The sequence below is a fragment of the Zeus faber genome (genome assembly GCF_960531495.2).
Source record: "Zeus faber genome assembly, chromosome: 4".
Lineage (NCBI taxonomy): Eukaryota > Metazoa > Chordata > Actinopteri > Zeiformes > Zeidae > Zeus > Zeus faber.
Genome location: NC_137191.1, coordinates 8,059,284 through 8,078,113, shown reverse-complemented (window position 1 = coordinate 8,078,113; position 18,830 = coordinate 8,059,284). Strand labels below are relative to the sequence as shown.

At 45.4% G+C, this 18,830-nt stretch overlaps 2 protein-coding genes across 5 annotated transcripts; one reads left to right on the top strand and one right to left on the bottom strand.

Moving 5' to 3' along the window:
* Positions 1 to 459: 459 nt before the first annotated feature.
* LOC307228971 (phosphatidylinositol 5-phosphate 4-kinase type-2 beta) lies at positions 460 to 13,269 on the top strand. Of its 3 annotated transcripts, none has more exons than XM_079998827.1 (10): positions 460 to 980; positions 3,593 to 3,690; positions 6,379 to 6,475; positions 7,286 to 7,438; positions 8,265 to 8,411; positions 8,978 to 9,016; positions 10,134 to 10,247; positions 11,083 to 11,344; positions 12,107 to 12,210; positions 12,618 to 13,269. In XM_079998827.1, the coding sequence occupies exons 1-10, from the start codon at positions 837 to 839 to the stop codon at positions 12,696 to 12,698; spliced, it is 1,239 nt and encodes a 412-aa protein (XP_079854953.1). In that variant the 5' UTR covers positions 460 to 836; the 3' UTR covers positions 12,699 to 13,269. The 3 variants fall into 3 exon arrangements, with proteins under 3 accessions (XP_079854953.1, XP_079854954.1, XP_079854955.1); XM_079998828.1 differs by having other exon boundaries at positions 968 to 980; positions 3,541 to 3,690; XM_079998829.1 differs by lacking the exon at positions 460 to 980 and adding an exon at positions 1,046 to 1,127.
* Positions 13,270 to 14,246: 977 nt separating this feature from the next.
* On the bottom strand, positions 14,247 to 18,512 carry psmb3 (proteasome 20S subunit beta 3). 2 transcript variants are annotated; one of them, XR_013844107.1, is made up of 7 exons: positions 18,382 to 18,512; positions 17,047 to 17,231; positions 16,507 to 16,614; positions 15,678 to 15,855; positions 14,940 to 15,034; positions 14,752 to 14,857; positions 14,247 to 14,265 (listed from the first exon to the last, which is right to left on the bottom strand). XR_013844107.1 is itself a non-coding variant. In XM_079998830.1 (6 exons), exons 1-6 carry the CDS (start codon positions 18,382 to 18,384, stop codon positions 14,809 to 14,811), a joined length of 618 nt encoding a protein of 205 aa, XP_079854956.1. In that variant the 5' UTR covers positions 18,385 to 18,512; the 3' UTR covers positions 14,683 to 14,808. The 2 variants fall into 2 exon arrangements, 1 of the variants encoding a protein (XP_079854956.1); XM_079998830.1 differs by lacking the exon at positions 14,247 to 14,265 and having other exon boundaries at positions 14,683 to 14,857.
* Positions 18,513 to 18,830: the final 318 nt, after the last annotated feature.

Here is an 18,830-nt window from a genome sequence, read left to right as displayed (position 1 = left end):
CTCGATTGTGTCGTATGTGGGACATGGTGTGGGATGTGGGAGAAAACAAAAAATATGTACAAATGTAAAACAAAAAAATAAAATAATAATAATAATAATAAAATCAATAAAAATCAATAAATCATTAAATAAAAACCAAGAGCGCATAATGACGGTTGAGGCCTCGCGTTTGTGCAGCCTGACGCGGAGACCTTTCCGGGACCCGCAGACGCTTCGGCGCGGCTGCGGGTCCGGCCCCGGCAGTGGCGGCTGTCTGCCTCCGGGGGGCGCGCCCCGCCGCGAACGGCAGCGCCGCGGACGCCATCTTGAGGAGAGACCCCGAACGCTGGCTGTGACAACAATCTCGGGCGCATCACTATGGGATTATTACTCCGTGGCGACTAATACGAGCCGCGCGGGAGCCGGGCTTCCAGGCGGCGACGGGAGAGCGCGGAGGAGGGGAACCAGCGGAGAAACGAGCCGGGGAGGAGGGAGAAGAGGAAGAAGAGGAGGAGGAGGCGGCGGCGGAGGAGGAGAAGGAAGAAGTGGCGGCGGGGCGCGGAGCCCTGATGGCCGGATAGGGGCTGCGCTGTGCGGGCTGCTGTGCGTGGCGCTCCGGGGCCTGCTCCGCGGGTAGGGTAGGGTAGGGTGGGGACCGATAACCCTCGACCCGCACCCAGAAAGCGCTCGATCCCAGGACACCGCGGGGCCACCATGCGCCCATAATCCCCCCCCCCCCCCCCACACACACACACACACCCAACCCCCACCCTCCGCCCCGCGCTCGGACCCCCGCGAACCCATGAATCGACTGGTTTTGTGCTGAGCCCGGTCCTCCCTCCGCCCGACCCTCCGACATGTCATCCAACTGCACCAGCGCCGCGCCGCTGAGCGCCAGCAAAACCAAGACGAAAAAGAAACACTTCATAGGACAGAAAGTCAAACTGTTCCGGGCGAGCGAGCCCATCCTCAGCGTGTTGATGTGGGGGGTCAACCACACGGTAAATGATTTATCTTTGTTTGTTTGTTTGTTTTATACACCCCCCCCCCCCCCCCGCGTAACCTCCCGTACCCTGCAGCAACCCGCCGCCCGGTCAGCCCCCTCCGCCGCCTTCCACGGGGGTAAACGCCGTGCACGCTCCCGTTTGGTGATTACTCATTTGTGATCAATGCATATGCGTCAAGTGACCGGCGGCGACGGGGAGGCTTTTTTTTTTTTTTTTTTTTTTTTTTCTTCGTGTCTCGCAGCGCCGCCCGGGGAAGGGGTGTGACAGCCGGCGGAGCGGCGAGTCGCACGCACGGCGCAGCCTGACTACCGCAAGGAGCGTGCGCTCCGGCGAATAGCGAGGAGGCTCCGCCGTGCATGCGGCAGCCCCCCCGCGCGATTCGTCGCGACGCCGCGTCGTTTCCAGCTCGGCGGCGGCGGCGGCGGCGGCGGCCGCGGGGTGGGACGGCCGGCCGTGCAGCGAGTCGCGTGTACGGTGGAGCTGCTTCTGCGTAAAAACAAACACGCAAGCAAACAAAAAAAAAAAAGAAGCTTCAATTTGCAGGTGTGACCCTCCGCCGTGCACGCATCCCCGTGCGGGTTGTGCGCGGCGAAGGGAAGCGGCGGGTGCGGGGCTCCGCCGTGCGTGCGTGCGTTTCATCTCCTGCGATTCCAAGGCCGCACATCAACATCCTATATATAGAGCAGAAATCATGTCACATTCATTTGTGCTTGAGCTCCGTTGCTCCATGGAAAGCAGGGTGGAGGTCATATTCCGCTGTTGATGGAGCAGGTGCACCTCACAGCTCTCTTGAAATTAGGGATTTTATTTTTTTTCCTGTGCGTGATTTTACTATTCACTTTTGTGGAATCAGTTTAGAGGAACGATGCGTTGCACGGTGTTTTTAACTCCCGGCTGTTAATGCACCATCACACACTAGTGTTGAAAAAAAAAAAAAAAAAAAAAATCTTAAAGCCAATTCTACCCTTTTGACATTCAACCGTCATCATCTTCATTTTTTTTTTGTTTTGTTTTTATCCAACTTGATTAATTGATGGAGCATGTTTCCATTCCAGATGTGTAACTTGCTATATAAGTACATATCCAAAATACATCATTCACCGGTTTTCCTTCATGAGCCTGAAAGCCCCAGAAACGTATTGTTTTTCAAACTTAATTTTATATATATATATTTTTTTGGACGTGTGTCCTCGACCGCCCACAGCTCATTAAGCAGACATGGGCGACTCGAGTTAATTTCCCTTCCCCGCAAACAATCCTGTGTAGAACAACTTCTTGGCCGGTGTCCGCGGGAGATGTACGAGCCACGAACAGCCCGACGGGCAGAGATAAGCCCGTTAATCTTCCATCCCGAGCGATGGAAGATGTCACCGTGAACGACACGCAACATTTAACGCGGCGTTTACGAGCGTGATTTCGCGTTAGTTGGACACAAATATAGCGAAAGGGGTTTTTTGGGTTTTTTTTTTCGAGACGCTGGTGCTTTGGTTGCTGTTGAAGCGCGGGCGGTAAAGCTGATTTGGGACTTGAGACAGACTCCCCATCAAAGCGCGTGTTAGTCACAGGATGGATGCCGCTTCGACACGATCGTCGTTTGTTGTTTTGGTTTTTTTCCCCCGGTTTGATTCCGTTCGCCGCCGTCGACGCGAGACGGCGTTTATGATGCGCTCCGAGGGGGAGCGGCCGCGTTTGTGACTCGGGTGTCGCCCGGGGGGGGGGGGGTGCGCCGCAAACCAAAGGAACAGCCCGAGCAGGGTGACTTCGGGCTCAACTCGGGGCTCCCCGGGACCCGGCGGTGTTCTTGTTTTCCCCAAATGGCGCGGTTCATCGCCGTCGCTTGTCCCGCGGTTAACAGGTTGGAGCAAGCTCCATCCTTTATTTTTTATTTTTTTTGGGGGGTGTCGGCCGTGCGTCACGAACGATCGATCGAACGAACGCATTCTCCCGTTTTCGACCAAAACTTCGTTCGACGTGCGCAACAAATGTGTTGGTATGGCGTTGTGAGCACTCTCGAGTCAGGATTCTTACTTAGAAGTTAAAACAACAACAACACGTGGTTTCAAGCTGTATTCGTTCTACGTCTGTATTGCACAGTAGGTGACGTAAAATGTCAGTGTTTGTGTTTTCCCATCTTTCTTTTTGTGGGAACCTTGTATCTGGGTTTCAGCTTTTTCGCTCCTCCGTTTTCTTATTGGCTTTGACATTTTCTACCGTGCGTCAACATTAGCTTTTATTATTATAGACCAAAAAAAAAAAAAAAAAGATCCGTATCAACCTCTGGTGTGGATGTGTCACCGCAGATAAGATCAGCGTTTGGCTTCCTGGAAGCCCAAAATGTCCAATGCCGTTTAAATGTGACTGATACGTTTACTTTCTGATTAGTCGCCCGGATTCTATTAGCGCTGCATGAAACCGATACGACAGACGCGACGGCTGCAGAAAGCTAGAACATCCTGTGTAGGAGCATGCTTTGAACCTTTCCCCATTTGTCCCAGACACTTGTGATCAAGATGATGTGTTCTGCAAACTTTTATTTATTTTTTTCTCCTTCCAGGATCTATTCTAGGATCTCCCTCTGATTGGTCTCTCTCACCCCCCTTTTTCAGATCAACGAGTTAAGTAATGTGCCTGTACCAGTAATGCTGATGCCAGATGACTTTAAAGCCTACAGTAAGATCAAAGTGGACAACCACCTATTTAACAAGTAGGTACACGTAAACATTGCGACTATCTTTAGCCCGATTACAACTTATCCAGCTAAGGCCTCGGCCGCGCTTGTCGTCCGACTGTGGGGCTTCCAGCCGGCCGGGGACGTCACGACGCGATCGCATGCGCTCGGGAAGTTCGGGAAAGGACGCCGCGACTGCGCCAGCGCGCGGACAGCCCCGGTCACGCCGCGGAGCCACGCCCCGTGTCCGCCACGGCCGCCGTGGCATTTCAGGGGCTGCTAGAAAGGGCGCCAGACGTCTGGCTTTGCCGGGCCGCGTTACCGGCTGGGTGCTGGCTCCGCCGCCGCCCGACCCACATTCCCGTCCCGTCAGACTCGAGCCACACGAGGAGACCAATGGGTTTATTAAGCCCGACTGTGATTTTGGATCAAAGAGGAATACACACACACACACACACACACACACACACACACACACACACACACACACACACACACACACACACACACATCCCCAAGCTATTCCCATGGTCACTTTTCTTAATTTACTATTTATCAGGGATTGGAGAGCCCACATTGAGCCGGACGCACCATATTGTTTTTGTGATGCAGAGCCAGACATTGAATTTAGTGCAACCAAGGCCAAGTAAAACTACGCTGGGCAACAATTGGCTGGCCCGAGTTTCTATAAACTTACCTTACCAAATCCAAATCCCAAATCCCAAATGCAGCGTTAGTCGTGAAATGAGTCCGTTTGCAACGTTAAACCCTCATTTACCACAAAAAGATGGGCCGGAATATTAGCCTATTGAAAAAATTCACCAACGGCAAAGGTGTATTTAATTACTTATTTAAAAAAAAAAATCTTCTGTACAGTGTAACAGTACATTTGGAAAATTTCTGGCATGCGATAGAGAGATGAGGTCTGATGAGCAGCCGCTTCTTGGTGACGAAAAGGGATTGCATTATTCTTGCGTCAAGTACCTTACAAGAAATCATTTTAAAAGGTATATATGTATATATATGTATGTATGTATGTATGTATGTATGTATGTATGTATGTATGTATGTATGTATGTATGTATGTATGTATGTATGTATGTATGTATGTATGTATGTATGTATGTATGTATGTATGTATGTATGTATGTATATATGACGTACACTATCTCAGGAGTTTGTAGAACTAATTTCACTCCATTCAAATTTTTAAAGCTAGAACCAGGTTCCTGTCCAGTGCCGAAATGCGTTGAGATCCATGGGCCTGACAAGCAAACAGCGGAGGGCCTGCGCAGCTTCCATCAACAGCTCTCGTTCAAGTCAATAAGACGATTTGAAAGACTGGAGGAGGAAGGGGCAGGGGGAAGAGACGCGCCGCACGTCCGAGGCGTCAGATCAATCGCGTGACTTAACGTTTCGACGACAATCTCCCCACGCCCGCCCCCCCTTTAATGATCCCCCCTCCCCCCCCGAGAGAGTCTTCTTGAGAGGTAGACTCCTCCTTTTTTCCTTTCCTCAAAGAGGTCAGCCACGCGTTCCTCACATCACATTCCACCGCCGGGACCTCGGCCCCGGCGGATCTGACACGACGCGCAGATGGACCCGACGCACGCCGGGGGAAAAAAACAGGAAGCTGAGCGAATATGTGTGACACGGGCGAAAGCCTCGTTCGGTAATGAATGCGGGTCCCGTCCTGTTCTTTTAAAGGCCACGTATCCTGGAAAATTAGAGAAGGGGGAAAGAAAAACAAAAAAAAATAGGCGTCCTTTGTTTTCTGCGTATGTCGGTAATTCAGTTTTCCAAATCTGAAAACTGAAAGCACGCCGCTCTCTGCTTGTGTTATTGGTCCAGTTGATCCAATCCACACCTGAAATCCCATCGTGCCCTCTGTGAGGGGGGGGGGGACGGACGCGTTTTGTCCGGATTCGCAGCGTTACGGTGTTAAGAAGCTCAGAATTGAGTTAAAAAAGAAAGAAGAAGAAGAAGAAGAAGGAAAAAATAAAAAATAGAATCGACAACAGAAACATCACTTCACAATCTTGGACGATCCCTTGTCCCCCAGGGGTCCGCGCTCTGCTTGACGGCCTCGCCGCCTCGGGGATGCTCTGGGGCCTTCCCTCTCATCCCGCGGTGCGCTTTCAAGCGGCTTTGCGGGTTTCCCCGCCACATTAGGAGGCGATACAATCCAAGATGGCGCTTGTTTGGAAACACGCAGCTGAGCGTGGTGGGCGGGGCGTGCACATGGAGGGGAGGTAAAGGAGGGAGAGATGATGAGGCAGGGCATGTCCCTGCCGCCAATATAAAATAATATATTATGACGCGCTCCGTATAATGTGATTCATGTATTTTGTACCACAACGTTCTCCCTGACGGTATAGTTATTCCGCAGTTCCAATTCACAAATGTTTATTGTACGTTGCCAGATGTTTCTACTTTCTCGTTGATTCATGGCTGTATTGTATATTGACATTTTATCTTTTCTATTTTCATTCTTATTACTTTTTCTGTTGTTATTGCCTGTTTTGCTCTATGAGCTGCTGTGGCAGCGCAAACTCGAATTGGCCACATTACGTTAATTCACAAATTTCGTTTTATTTCTTCTTATTCCCTCTTCTGTACGGTATATTAAAACAAGCGGCAAATAATAGTATCGAAACGGTAGGAATTGAGAGAAGCTCCCGTGGGTGGCGCTGACACCGTGTGCCTCTTGTCTCCATCTGTCAGAGAAAACCTGCCGAGTCGCTTCAAGTTCAAGGAGTACTGTCCCATGGTGTTCCGAAACCTCAGGGAGAGGTTCTGCATCGACGACCAGGACTACCAGGCGAGTCCGTGCCGCGGTTCAGCCAGTGGGGACGGGAGGTGGAAAACGGAAAAACTCTGCATGCATCGTTATTGGGCGATGACGACGAAAATCAAATATTACAATACATTTGGATGAGTGACCCTATATTGATAATTCGACATTCGATATTTGGGGGATGGCCATCGGTAAGATATTTATACACAAGAACTATATGACAAACAATTATCTTGACAAGCAGGTGATTAGAACAGTCCATGAAGTTCAGAAAAAAATACTTTACTGTAATGCAGCCTTGAAGAAAAAACTAAACTATATAACAATATTATGATAGATATTATGATAATGATATTTAGTCTCATCACAATATCAATATTATAATAGCTTATTACCCAGCCGTACTCTGGTAATATTAATATCACCATCAACCCCCCCAAATTGCTAATGAATTCTATATTTACGCATATATATGGTATATGCAATCATGGAAAAAGGCTAAAACCAAACATGTCCATGCCAGGTGTCCTGCAACCATCTAGACATACAGTATCTGGTTGTAAGACGGAAAGTCTTAACAGGGTCACCTCCGTTTATCTTTTTTGTGGTTTCTGGTTTTACGGTTGTAAATTTCTAATTTTTCTTTTTTCTTTATTTATTTGTTTGTTTGTTTGTATTTCACAATTTTGTACCAGTTTTCCTGGCAGATTTAATATTTTCACTGAGGCCGATTCAAAGAAAAAACAAACCCTTTGAAAAACTGTTTTTGAAATGGGGCTCTCGAGCAAAGTGACATCGTCCTTGTCTCCTTCCGTCCTCCGGATCGCCGTTCAGAACTCCTTGACGAGGAGCGCCCCGCTCAACAGCGACTCCCAGGGTCGCTTCGGCAACCGCTTCCTGTCCAGCTACGACCACCGCTTTGTGATCAAGACCGTGTCCAGCGAGGACATCGCGGAGATGCACAACATATTGAAGAAATACCACCAGGTAAACGCACCGTCAACTCACGCACCCGCACACGTGTAAATGCATCCATACCATAGTTACACGTGTCGCGCGGCGTTTGCCTCCGCCACCAAGAAGGAACTCACCATCAGTGGCAGCACCGGCGCTTGTGGGGGCCCGTTTCTCCCAAGAGACACATAAGTTCTTTAAATCTGCTAAATAATAGATGAGCTATTAAAAAAAAAAAAAGCGATACAAGACACTGGTTTCTGTCTGTTTCCATCCATCATACTTATCTGAGAAATTAAACTTGTAGAGAGATTAGGGGAGGGGGGGGGGGGGGGGGGACACAAGGGGTGACGTCAAAGTGCCTCTTAAAAGAGCCAACGGTAGATCCAGAAACAAAGAAGATTCCTACCCCCCCTCCACTGGGGATAAATAAATCATATCTTTATCATATCTTTTATTATCTTGTCTTTTCTTCTGGCCCCACGACATTGATCGTGCAACGTTGAAATCGGGACCAGAATGAGTACGCTTTTTAAAAAAAATGTTTTTTTTAAATATATAGGAGACGCACACATATCGTCAGAACAGCCCAAGGAAGGGATGTTACAGTTATATTTTCTTTCTGCTTTCACACACATTCGGTGTCAGGTATTTTCAGTTCTCCCAATTTCCAAACGTGTCGTCCCCCCCCCCCTCCCGGAGCGAGCCCCCCGGCTCCAGAAGGGGTGTTAATCTCCGTTTATTTGGATGCAAATTTCTATTTACAACTTTGCCGTCATACACGGCACTCCGCTCACCCAACGCACACTTGGCTTCCTCCTCTTCCTCTGCCCTTCCTCCCCCTCAAATTCTCCCCCAGTTCATCGTGGAGTGTCATGGCAACACATTGCTGCCTCAGTTCCTGGGCATGTACAGGCTCACGGTGGACGGGGTGGAGACCTACATGGTCGTGACCCGGAATGTATTCAGCCATCGCCTCACGGTGCACCGCAAGTACGACCTAAAGGTAAATTAAAGCAGTGAATACCAAGGAAGCGTGGGAATAGTTCCTCTGTCAAAAGGTGCCTTTTTAATCCTGTTTTTTTTTTTTTTTTAACATTTCAGTCGTTTATCACCAATTAAAGCTTCTGCATAAATACAAATGCCGCCCTGGCAGGAGAAAGTGTCTGCATAGTGTTTATAATATGATGTCATATTAGATTCAGTTGAACTTGAAGTTAGTGTACGACAACTATAATGAAAGCAAATAACCAGTTCAAATAACCATTGGGCTTCAATACAAAATCTTCCAATCTTCTTAGCTTTGAGGGATAGTTTCAAATTAGTTTCTACCCACATTAAGCTGACGAGCACGCTCGTACCGAAAGCTTTGATTTCATTTTCTCAGCTGTTTCACTGAATGAAGTGACAGAGTACTTGATATGAATGTCTCTTTTCTGCCTGGTTGCTTTCTAACAGGATACATACACTGTACGGAGAAGCCATAATATGCTTACAGTGCTATTGCTTTCTCTAAACTTGCATTTTTGATTTGTTGTTCGTCTCAACGTCGTGATTTATTTCCCTGTGCAGGGTTCTACTGTCTCGAGGGAAGCCAGTGACAAAGAGAAAGTAAGTTTTTTTTCATGGTTGATGTTCATTGTTCATGTGCGAATGGACGTTAACATAACAGGACTAAAATAAGTGCTCCTCTTTTGGGTCCGGGAAAAATGCTGTAAATTAGGGCAAGGGTCCGCAACTAAATTTGGCCTTTGACCAATTCCGCTCAGGCAATTATTCCGTGGGCCAGAATATAAAAAGTTGGTTCAACAGGCCGCAGCTTTGTGGCTCAGAAAACATATTGTATAAAAATCGGTACGTCGGTAAGTATGCAAATGCAAATTTTCTATTTAAATGGTTTATGGCACTATATGGGTGCATATATATATCAGAAAAGTGCCAAGTGTCCTTATGTTCTTTAATTCAGCTAATTTCAAAAGGCAAATATGCAAAATTCTGTGCATAATGCCTCATTCATCATGCTGGATTGCAGGAAAAATACAGAAGTAATGAAGCAAAATCCAAATTCTAATACTAATGTGATTCCACACAACTGACTCGGGATTATCATACATAAACGTAAGTTATTCCTTTGGTGTGCAAATATGGCTTAACTGAACCCTGGAACGAGGGCTTTTGTGATTGAAACAATCAATGAATTATTAAAAAAAACACCTCCTTTGCGCTCCGTCCCCCATGTGAGCGTCACATTTGCAAACATGATTAAAGCAACTGTACATGCACGGTAAATCCTTGCTTGAGCCTCATCAACGGTTCAGTTCAAAATTTTTTGAGTGATCTTTTTTCATATTTTTTCCACCAATGGTTACAGATGCGGTCCCAAAGCTGCCAGACGCCAAGTCCTTCATGACAAATCAAAAATCACATCACTGAGGTTCTACATTTAACATTGGACTCATTTTTCAATCAAGCCACGGCTAGTATGCCAATCATGTGGGAAAACAAAGAGTCGGCGTGCAAAGGAATTTCGTAAAAATCTCAATCCTTAAAATGAAGTCTCAAATGGAGCATACACAAAGTAAAACTCCACCCCAACACTGAAAATGTAAACAAACTCAAGATGCTTCTTCCCTAGTCCATGCTGATTAGGTATTTTAAATACGCATAAAAAAATACAGGACAATAAACGCGGCCGCAGGTAAATCTTTCTGTGTCCGACTCGCTGCAGGCCAAGGAGCTCCCCACCTTCAAAGACAACGACTTCCTCAACGAGGGTCAGAAGCTGCAGATCGGTGACGACAACAAGAAGTACTTCCTGGAAAAGTTAAAGCGCGACGTTGAGGTAGGGAACGTTTTGTTTTTTTTCCGGGGCTGCGGCATTCCACTCTGGGGAAGGCGATTAAAATGGTATTTACTGTTTGGTACAATAGGTCTGTCTGCTCGCCGTGTATCCCGCCGTTAAATCTTCGCTGAGCCCCGAGATGCAGCCGGAGATCCTTGGCATATTGGGCGAATGTTGGTTCCCATCATTTCTTTCGTAGAGGAACTTAACGATCTTCTGAGGCGTCTCGCTGTACTGAGATGCAGTCAAATGGGGAAAACGTTTAGGTCTTTAAAAAAAAACCCCAAAAAAACACTTTTTTTTAAAAGGGTGAAAAACGTAAAGAAAAAACGGTAAACTCACATTAGAGACTCGTGGGTCTTAGTGTATTTTTCAACATGTTTTGAATAACAGTATCACATTTGATTTAAAACGACAGCGGGTTTCCAGGAGGAAGCAACACAGAATCCACGTTTCTAGTCAATAAAACCATGAAAAAACCTGACGGAATACAGGGTTTGCGACCACTTTTTTCCTGGTATAACATAGAAAGACGGTATAGCATTTTGGTGAGCTCCCCGTTTTCAAAAAAGGAGATTGAACGTGATTCGGGGGCTTAATCCTTTGCCCCGTTGGACTGCGTTTAATCAATGCGAAGCTGCAGCAGAGCGGCGAGTTCCTCGATAGTGAAGCGCTCCGTGAGGTCGTTGCTGTGAACGGGTATAAATATGGGAACCGACATTTTAATGAGGCCTGGGCGGAGAAACGGCAAACCCATCCGTCAGCCGGCATTCGCCGTTTGATGCGCAAACAAGACGTGAAAGCTGGGACTCTGCGCCGTCGGTGTGTCCCCCAGTTCCTGGCCACGCTGAAGATCATGGACTACAGCCTGCTGGTGGGCATCCATGACGTGGAGCGGGCGGAGCAGGAGGAGATGGACGTGGAGGGCGGCGGCGACGAGGACGAGTACGAGAACGACGGGATGGGCGGAGGCGCGCTCACCGGCTCCTTCGGGACGCCGCCCGACAGCCCCGGGAACCCGCTCAACTTCGCCGGGTTCTTTGGCCCCGGCGAGTTCGACCCCTCCGTGGACGTCTACGCCATCAGGAGCCACGACAGTAAGGGCCGCGTTTTTCCGCATTTTCCGTCGACACCTTCTACCGATGCACCTTATTGAGCTGCTGAAGCAGGAAGTGTCAGTTTCCCCCGAATACGAAGGATGAACGCTATTGGTTATTGTATTTAATTGTATTAATATTTTATTTATTTATTTGTGGTATTTTAAATACAAACATACCTGTAAATACCAGTAGTGTCTGGTGGACTAAGACATGTAGAGTATGTTTAGAATTAAAACATACTAACAAAATACATAAGGTAAGAAAATACACAGTAGCCCTTTATTTATCCCTTTGGGTAGATTTTACAAGAAATAATCAGAAATGAGAAAAGGACTCGATCACATTAGGATCAAAAATACACAGAAAAAAACATAAATCTATGCATGTTTGGTAGATGGTGTATAATATCTGTATTTTATTATTATTATTATTATTATTATTATTATTAATAATAATAATAATAATAATAATTAATATTATTGAAGGGCGCCAAAGAACTTTTTGTAGCAATGACTATTTGCATACATTTCATTATCTTATATTTATTATTTTTTATTATTATCCATATTTTACTTGTATTTATTATAATTATTATGTTGACGTATTATGTGGAGCTTTTATCGCATAAGGCGCTCCAAGCACTCCAAGCGCTCCGCGTACGCGCTCAGCGCTTCCCTCTTCCCCGCCCCGCGGCGTCGCCTCTGAGGTGAGAGTCAAAGCGCTCTGCCTCTGAGGCCCTGCGCTCCCTCCTCCCTGCAGCTGCTGTGAGGAAGGAGGTTTACTTCATGGCTATCATCGACATCCTCACGCACTACGACGCGAAGAAGAAAGCTGCACACGCTGCCAAAACTGTGAAACACGGGGTGAGTGTCGCACACACACACACACACACACACACACACACACACGGTGACATTCTTTATCTGTTCTGAACAGGAATAAATAAATACAACAACTGATTAATATAATTACTGAAGAGTATATTTACAGTGTAGATATAATAACTTCTATTTAATGAGCAAATAACTAATGGATTAAATGTCAATTTCCTGAGTTTGTCCAGTTCCAGTTTTCTTTCCAGAACCGGACCAACGCCATTATTTGCTGTTCACGTCTTTCTCCAAAATAATGACGAAAACAAAGGATCTGTGTCCGATTCATGAGGGGAAAACAATCCGATGTGGGGCCGCCAGACACCTGGTCGGGACGCGACCCCGCCTTGCCTCTTGTCGCCCCAAAAAATCTCTTCTTCCCCTTTCCCTCTTTGCAGGCGGGGGCCGAGATCTCCACAGTGAACCCAGAGCAGTACTCCAAAAGGTTCTTTGAGTTCATGTCCAACATCCTGTCGTAGACACGTCCCACTCCCTCCCCTCCCCTCACTCAGTCCGGCCAGGCCCGCTCTGTCATCGATCAAACAAGCTCCACCCACTTTGTCCCGCCCCCCCCCCCCCCTCGAAAGACCAGCCCCTCCCCCCGTGGAAAGACAGACTGGAAACGAGGCTGTTACACTGTCCCGCTGCGATACGATAGGGCGCTGGACTCCGTTGGGGGAGGGGGGGGGGGGGAGAAGCAATGTGCCCCCCCGCCGCTCCCCCCCCGTCCTCTTGTTTAAAAACCCCAAAATCTCCTCACGCCAGCACGGGAACCGGTCTCACTAATGCCTTGAATGAGTGCGTCAGCTTCAGCATCAGTAGTCTGTTAGTTCTGTCTGTTACGTTTTTTTTGTTTGTTTTTTTTTTTCCGTTCACGCCGTCGCCGTCGTTCTTCTTCTTCTTCTTCTACTTCTTCTACTTCTTTCCTCCTTGGACACAATCTCACGCACACGCGCGCACACGCCGTGACACGGATGCAGAACAGCCAGATCGCATGTCAACTCCTGGACGGAGCCGCCAGGCTTCCTCAACGATACGAAAAACAATGCAAGCAGAAATTGGGCGGGGGGGGCGGGCAAACAGTGATAACAGCAAACGAAAATACAACAGTTTCACATAAATGAATGCAGTATCAAAAATGCATGGCTGATATGTACATGACCCCACCAGTTAGTCGAAATATCAACAAAACTAAGCATCTGAGTGTAATAACAGTGTAAAAAAAAAAAAAAAGAAATAACTAGGTGTTTGAATGTTATGTTGCCATATTGTTTTTGAAATATTTCAGAAATTTTAACCTTGAGCTTGGTCGGAGAAAGGAAAAAATAAAAAATAAATAAAATAAAATGACATGCGTAAAAAAGGGGAAATACAGCAAATACTTGTTTTATTACCATAAGAATCATTTTTATATCTTGTTTACATTAATGTAGCAACTTTGTGTTTGTATACAGTATTGTTTTGTTACCGACAGACATTAGGAAAAAAAAGTTACTTGAAAATGATTCATTGCATATTAAAGGGAGTTTTAACTTGTTTGGTTTGTTTGAATCCAGCATCGTGTGCTGTGTGTGGCGTGCCCGGATGCCGTTCAAAGACCTTCCAATTTCGAGATAAAATAGCTTGGAAAAGGAGCTCTGGGACAGCACTTTGAGTTGCCATCATCAGCCCCCATATTTGATATATTATGTATATATGTTAAACACTTTTTAAAACATTAGAATTCACACTTATAAGCCATATATTGAGTAGTAGGAGTCCCTCAAGGGTACATTACTGATATTCCATGGTGCATATTGGACAACTGTCATGTGAATTTTAATATCACATCAGCTACTGCCTATTTAAATCAAACTTTGAATTAAAAATATAAATTAAATGTCAATGTTGGTCTTGGAAATGCCCAAAATGTTGAGGATGTCTGCTTTCCAGAGATGATTTGGGACAATATGATCATCAAACAAGGCACAGAGACCAGTTGATGCCCGTTTCCACTTTTCCTTCCGTCACATGCTGCAGTCGTCCCATTTCCCCACCCAGAACCAACTGCAAACCAAAAGATTAAAAGTCGTTGAAAAGAAGTTAACGCGCCTTTTAAAGCTGTCATTATTTTACAGGGAATTAGTAGTTTGAGATTGGTAAACGTCCCATACCAAGCCATATAACAATTTGTGATTTGTTCCGTTTATAGTCGCCATGGAAATAACCAAGAGCAGCCATGAATTTTTAACCTAACGGACATCAAATGTTATTTATCCCTAAAAAGATTCTCAGCCATATTATTAGTGTTAAGAGCCTTGACACTTCCCCAACTACCACATCTCTCTCATTTCAAAAAGCACACACACGTGAGATATGGTCTTCATTTAGGAAGAGTTGGAAAAAAACAAACTAAAATTAAGAAGGTTCTTGTCCAATCCAAATGTACTGCTAAACCCCTTTTTAATAAAACAGAATCCAGAATTCTTTAAACCAATGATTGTTTATTTACCGGTACCAGTAAGACAAAAAAAAACAAAAAAAACAACTTACAAGCATGGCATATTTTATACAAAACGTGGGTTGCGGTTGGAAGCGAGAAGAAAGGCTCTAGTCCATCCTGGCCTTCAGGGTACGTGTGGTGATCTTGTCCTTTTCACTGAAAGAAAAAACCCACGTGTCAGACATTTTGTTTTGGCAGTTTGTGCAGAACGTGCACCGTGTCCACGCTCTCCACTCACATGACGTGCACGACGACACCCATTCCAGACACGGCGTCTCTGTCCACCGCATTCAGCATCGACTGTGAGATGGTCTCAAACAGGTCGTCGGGCCCCTGCAACGAGACACATTTCTCAGCATAAACCCATTGGAAAATGACTTTGGGCAGAATTGATGGGTCAAATTTTTGGGTAAATAGAAATTTGGGTTTGTCTTTGTGGCAAATGTTGTGTTTCTGATGGTCAATGTCCGCAGACCAGAGCAGAGGAGTCATATCAAGAATAGTTTTATATACATTCAAATTGAATATACATGCTGCAATACTTCAGAACTACCAAGGCCATATATTTACCACAAAAGGCTGCAATATGCAGACTGCAAGAGACTTCTCACAGGAGTTTCACAGAAAGACACAAATTGAGGACTTCAGGGTTATTTTCTTTTTTTATCTTTCAAAGACAAAAGCCTCAGCACTGAGACCCAAGTAAAAGAAAAATAAATTATAGCTCCTGTTGTACACTTTTTTTCTGTACAAAAAACAGTTATCAGTAATAATTGTCAACAATTCACTTTTACTGCGCAGCGTTTCCTTTCAAAATTCTTTAATTTGCAAAAACAGCACAAATTTAAGTTTATAGATAAAGTCCATATCAATTTATGTCATTATTGGTATTAGATTTAGTATTAAAAAAACCCCAAAAAACCCTGATTGAGATACAGATATTTTTAAGTGCATCCTCTTATCCACCGCTGCTTACCAGGTCCGGCTCCCACAAAGACTCGCACATGCCGTACATCTGCTCCGAGCACGTCCCGCTCACAACAAAGTCCTCCGTCACCATGGGGCAGCCGATCAGGTCCAAGGAGCAGATGAACGGCTCGAAGGTTTTGGGATCCAGGCCGGCGATCACAGGCTCGATGTAGTACGGCCCGAACCTGATGAGAGCAGCGCCTGTCGTGTTACTGTTTGCATTTTACGTTACTTGAATACGCATTCAGATATAATGTTCTTCTGAATCTGTCCTTGTGATTCCTCTTTGGAAACTGCAGCCTTAGAAAGTGGAGGAAGTTGAAGTTCATGACAAAATATTTTCTATTAAACTAAAAGGTAGAAATAAACAACAACTTAAGAGTCAACCTGTGTTAATTGTTCTAGTTGAAAGCTTTGCCTACGAAGAATCAGGGTTTTTGGGTTTAGCTCCTGCTGAATGTACTTCTAGTGCATGAAAGCAACAGGTAAATATTGTAATGGATAATGTAATGTGGGATAGACCAGAGTATTTGAAATTCTAGTATCTTTACTATATGTGGTTCTTAGAGAATAATAAAAATAAATAATAATAATAGCTTTATTTATATAACTTTTGAAAACAGTTTACAAAGTGCTTTGACAGATGAAATAAAAGCTGAGTGTTCAGATCATGAATTAAAAAGGTAAAGGAACATTAATGAACAGGAATTAATTGAATTGAAAGAGCGGACAAAGAGACAATACAATTAATAAATACAAGATAATAAGAAATAGAACAAAAACGAACAATAAAACAAATAACAACACTAAATAACTACATAATATCAGAAACTCACCTCCTTTCGTACAGCAGGTTTGACACCATACTCATGAAGGTTTTTGGCTTGATCTGGCGACCCTCTTTGAGTTCATAGAGGTTCAGTCTGAATTTGAGTCTCTGGGACCTAAGAACACAGAGACAAGCAAATTACAACCTGCGTAATTGACCGTACCTAAGATTAATATGAAAAACTTTCCATCAAAAGGACCGCACCAGCGGGATTTTTTTCATCCCTCGTCATTGCCGCCGATCTTTCCGTCTTCAACAAACATAGCATGTAGAGTTTGTATGATTGTTTGTTAGATAGGAAAAACACCAGTACAGTTAAGAGGTGAAAATTGCATCCCTATAGAATAAATGTTGCTAAACTACTTCTTAATATTTTCCCCACCCCCAATTAATGTGCTTCCAAAATGTAAAAAAAAAAAAAAAAAAATCTTAATTGAAGAAAAAATGTCTTTCTGCGGTTGACAATTCAACATTTCATTGAAGGACACATTACTACTCTGGAGGTTATTTCAACAAAAACAACATGAAGTCCTGGATTCACACTCACACCGTCTGGACGTCAGTAGCCAGGCCGGCCAGGCCGATGTACAGCCTGTCTCCCATGGGGAAGATCTTCTGGAAGTCTGTGGTGACCATCTGAGCCTGGATGCCGAATCTCCGGTCAGACGCGATCGCCACGCAGTCCTTCCCCCGCATGGCCATCACGGCCCCACCGTTATATGACATGATAGACTAAGAGAAAACATTTGAAGAAAACACAAGGTATGCCACAACTGTGGTTGACGGGGAAAGGTCAAAGGTTTGGACGCCAGATGTCAATGAATGGATTGCTTGGGGATCAATAGGAAAGTTGAAATTACCATAATGTTCACTACTTTACACCTTGACCTCGTGAACATAACTGAAACGTATATCATATAAACATTTGTAATAATTATGAAAGTATTACTTTTATCAAGAGGCATCATGGGTTACACTGGCGGACTGTATGGCGGCTGTTGGCGAACCCATGGCATTTGCAGGCATCAAAGAGTTAAATAATAGTTTGTTAGACTTTTTTTTAAAGACCTTTTTTACGAAGTATCAGACGACTTTGGGGCAAACCACCTCTTACTTATTCGATGAAGGTAAATTCTACATATTTGATGGGGCGGGGGTAGGTTTTAGGCAGAAACAGGGCAGGGCATGAACTACTTCGTTCTATCAACTGTTATTATCGCAGTTTCTTTCCGGTGTCGTGCCAAAAAGTGACCGTCCGCCGGATGGCCTGGAATATGTCAAATACTGTATAACCCTCGAGAATGAGCAAGTCACTTTGAGGCATAAACAACCTTTCAGTCACAAGGTAGGCGCTGCGACCACTTTCTGGACAATGGAAAAAGAGGCCTTTTATGGTTAGGGAAGTGCAAAACTGCATTTTATGAGTTGAATTGTCCCTTTGAATGTATTTCAACTGGTAAAACGGGCTGGGCGGGCTATAACCTTTAAAATTTAACACTCATGAATGAAGCCAAGTCCTTTTTTGGGGGCATAAATAACCTTTCGGTGATTAGGTAGATGCTGCAATCGCTTTTTGGCACGACACCGGTCAGATGGCAAGGTAAACGATTGGGAACCGGAACATATCTGACCGTTACTTTATATACTGATGTATAACTAAACATCACACTTGACCCGAAACGTCCACGAGTAGGGAAAAAAAAAGTGGTTTCAGTTCAGTCGCACCATTAGCTCGCTGCGGCTAACGTGACGCTTCAGGTGCCGACCGGCTAACGAGACGTTTTAAGCTAACCCGAGTTAGCCGCCCCGCCAAGCAGAGTAAGCTGCGATGCTAATCCATAACGCGACCCTCCACCGGTACCGTGCGACGCCGTTTTCTTACCATTGTGCCGCAGCGTGGACTTGTCTCCCCGTTACGTGTGAAAGTGAGAACTCGCCTGACGCCAACTCCCCGCAGTGACTACACGGTTTAGAGACGCGGAAGTCCAGCCAGCACGGCGGAAGTGCGTCACCCGCCCGCTGCTCGACGCTGATTGGCTCCCGCTGGCGGCCGAAGGGAGGCGCCGCACGGGTGGGTCGAGGCGCGTTAAAGTGACGCAGCTCGACCAGAGTTCTCTCAGCCTTAAACGGCGAACTAAAATGAATGGATGACGAAAAGTGAAATGATCGTGGCACTTTAAAATGAGGAAATCTATTTTCCCTGACCTCAGCGATTGAGTTTGAATTCAGCTTTCATCAAAACCAGGATAGAGTGATGTGGACAAAACCTCTTTGTACCAGTGAAATCTGCAAAATAATAGCGCCAACGCAACGAAATCGCACAAGACCCAT

Excerpts from the sequence above, each read along its gene's own strand:
- LOC307228971 (XM_079998827.1), top strand. The coding sequence starts at position 837 with ATGTCATCCAACTGCACCAGCGCCGCGCCGCTGAGCGCCAGCAAAACC. Across the intron at positions 6,476-7,285 it reads TCGACGACCAGGACTACCAG|AACTCCTTGACGAGGAGCGC; the intron begins GCGAGTCCGTGC and ends ATCGCCGTTCAG. Across the intron at positions 7,439-8,264 it reads TATTGAAGAAATACCACCAG|TTCATCGTGGAGTGTCATGG; the intron begins GTAAACGCACCG and ends ATTCTCCCCCAG.
- psmb3 (XM_079998830.1), bottom strand. Across the intron at positions 15,035-15,677 it reads CTTTGTGGGAGCCGGACCTG|GGGCCCGACGACCTGTTTGA; the intron begins GTAAGCAGCGGT and ends GTCTCGTTGCAG. Across the intron at positions 14,858-14,939 it reads GGTGTCGTCGTGCACGTCAT|TGAAAAGGACAAGATCACCA; the intron begins GTGAGTGGAGAG and ends TTTTTCTTTCAG.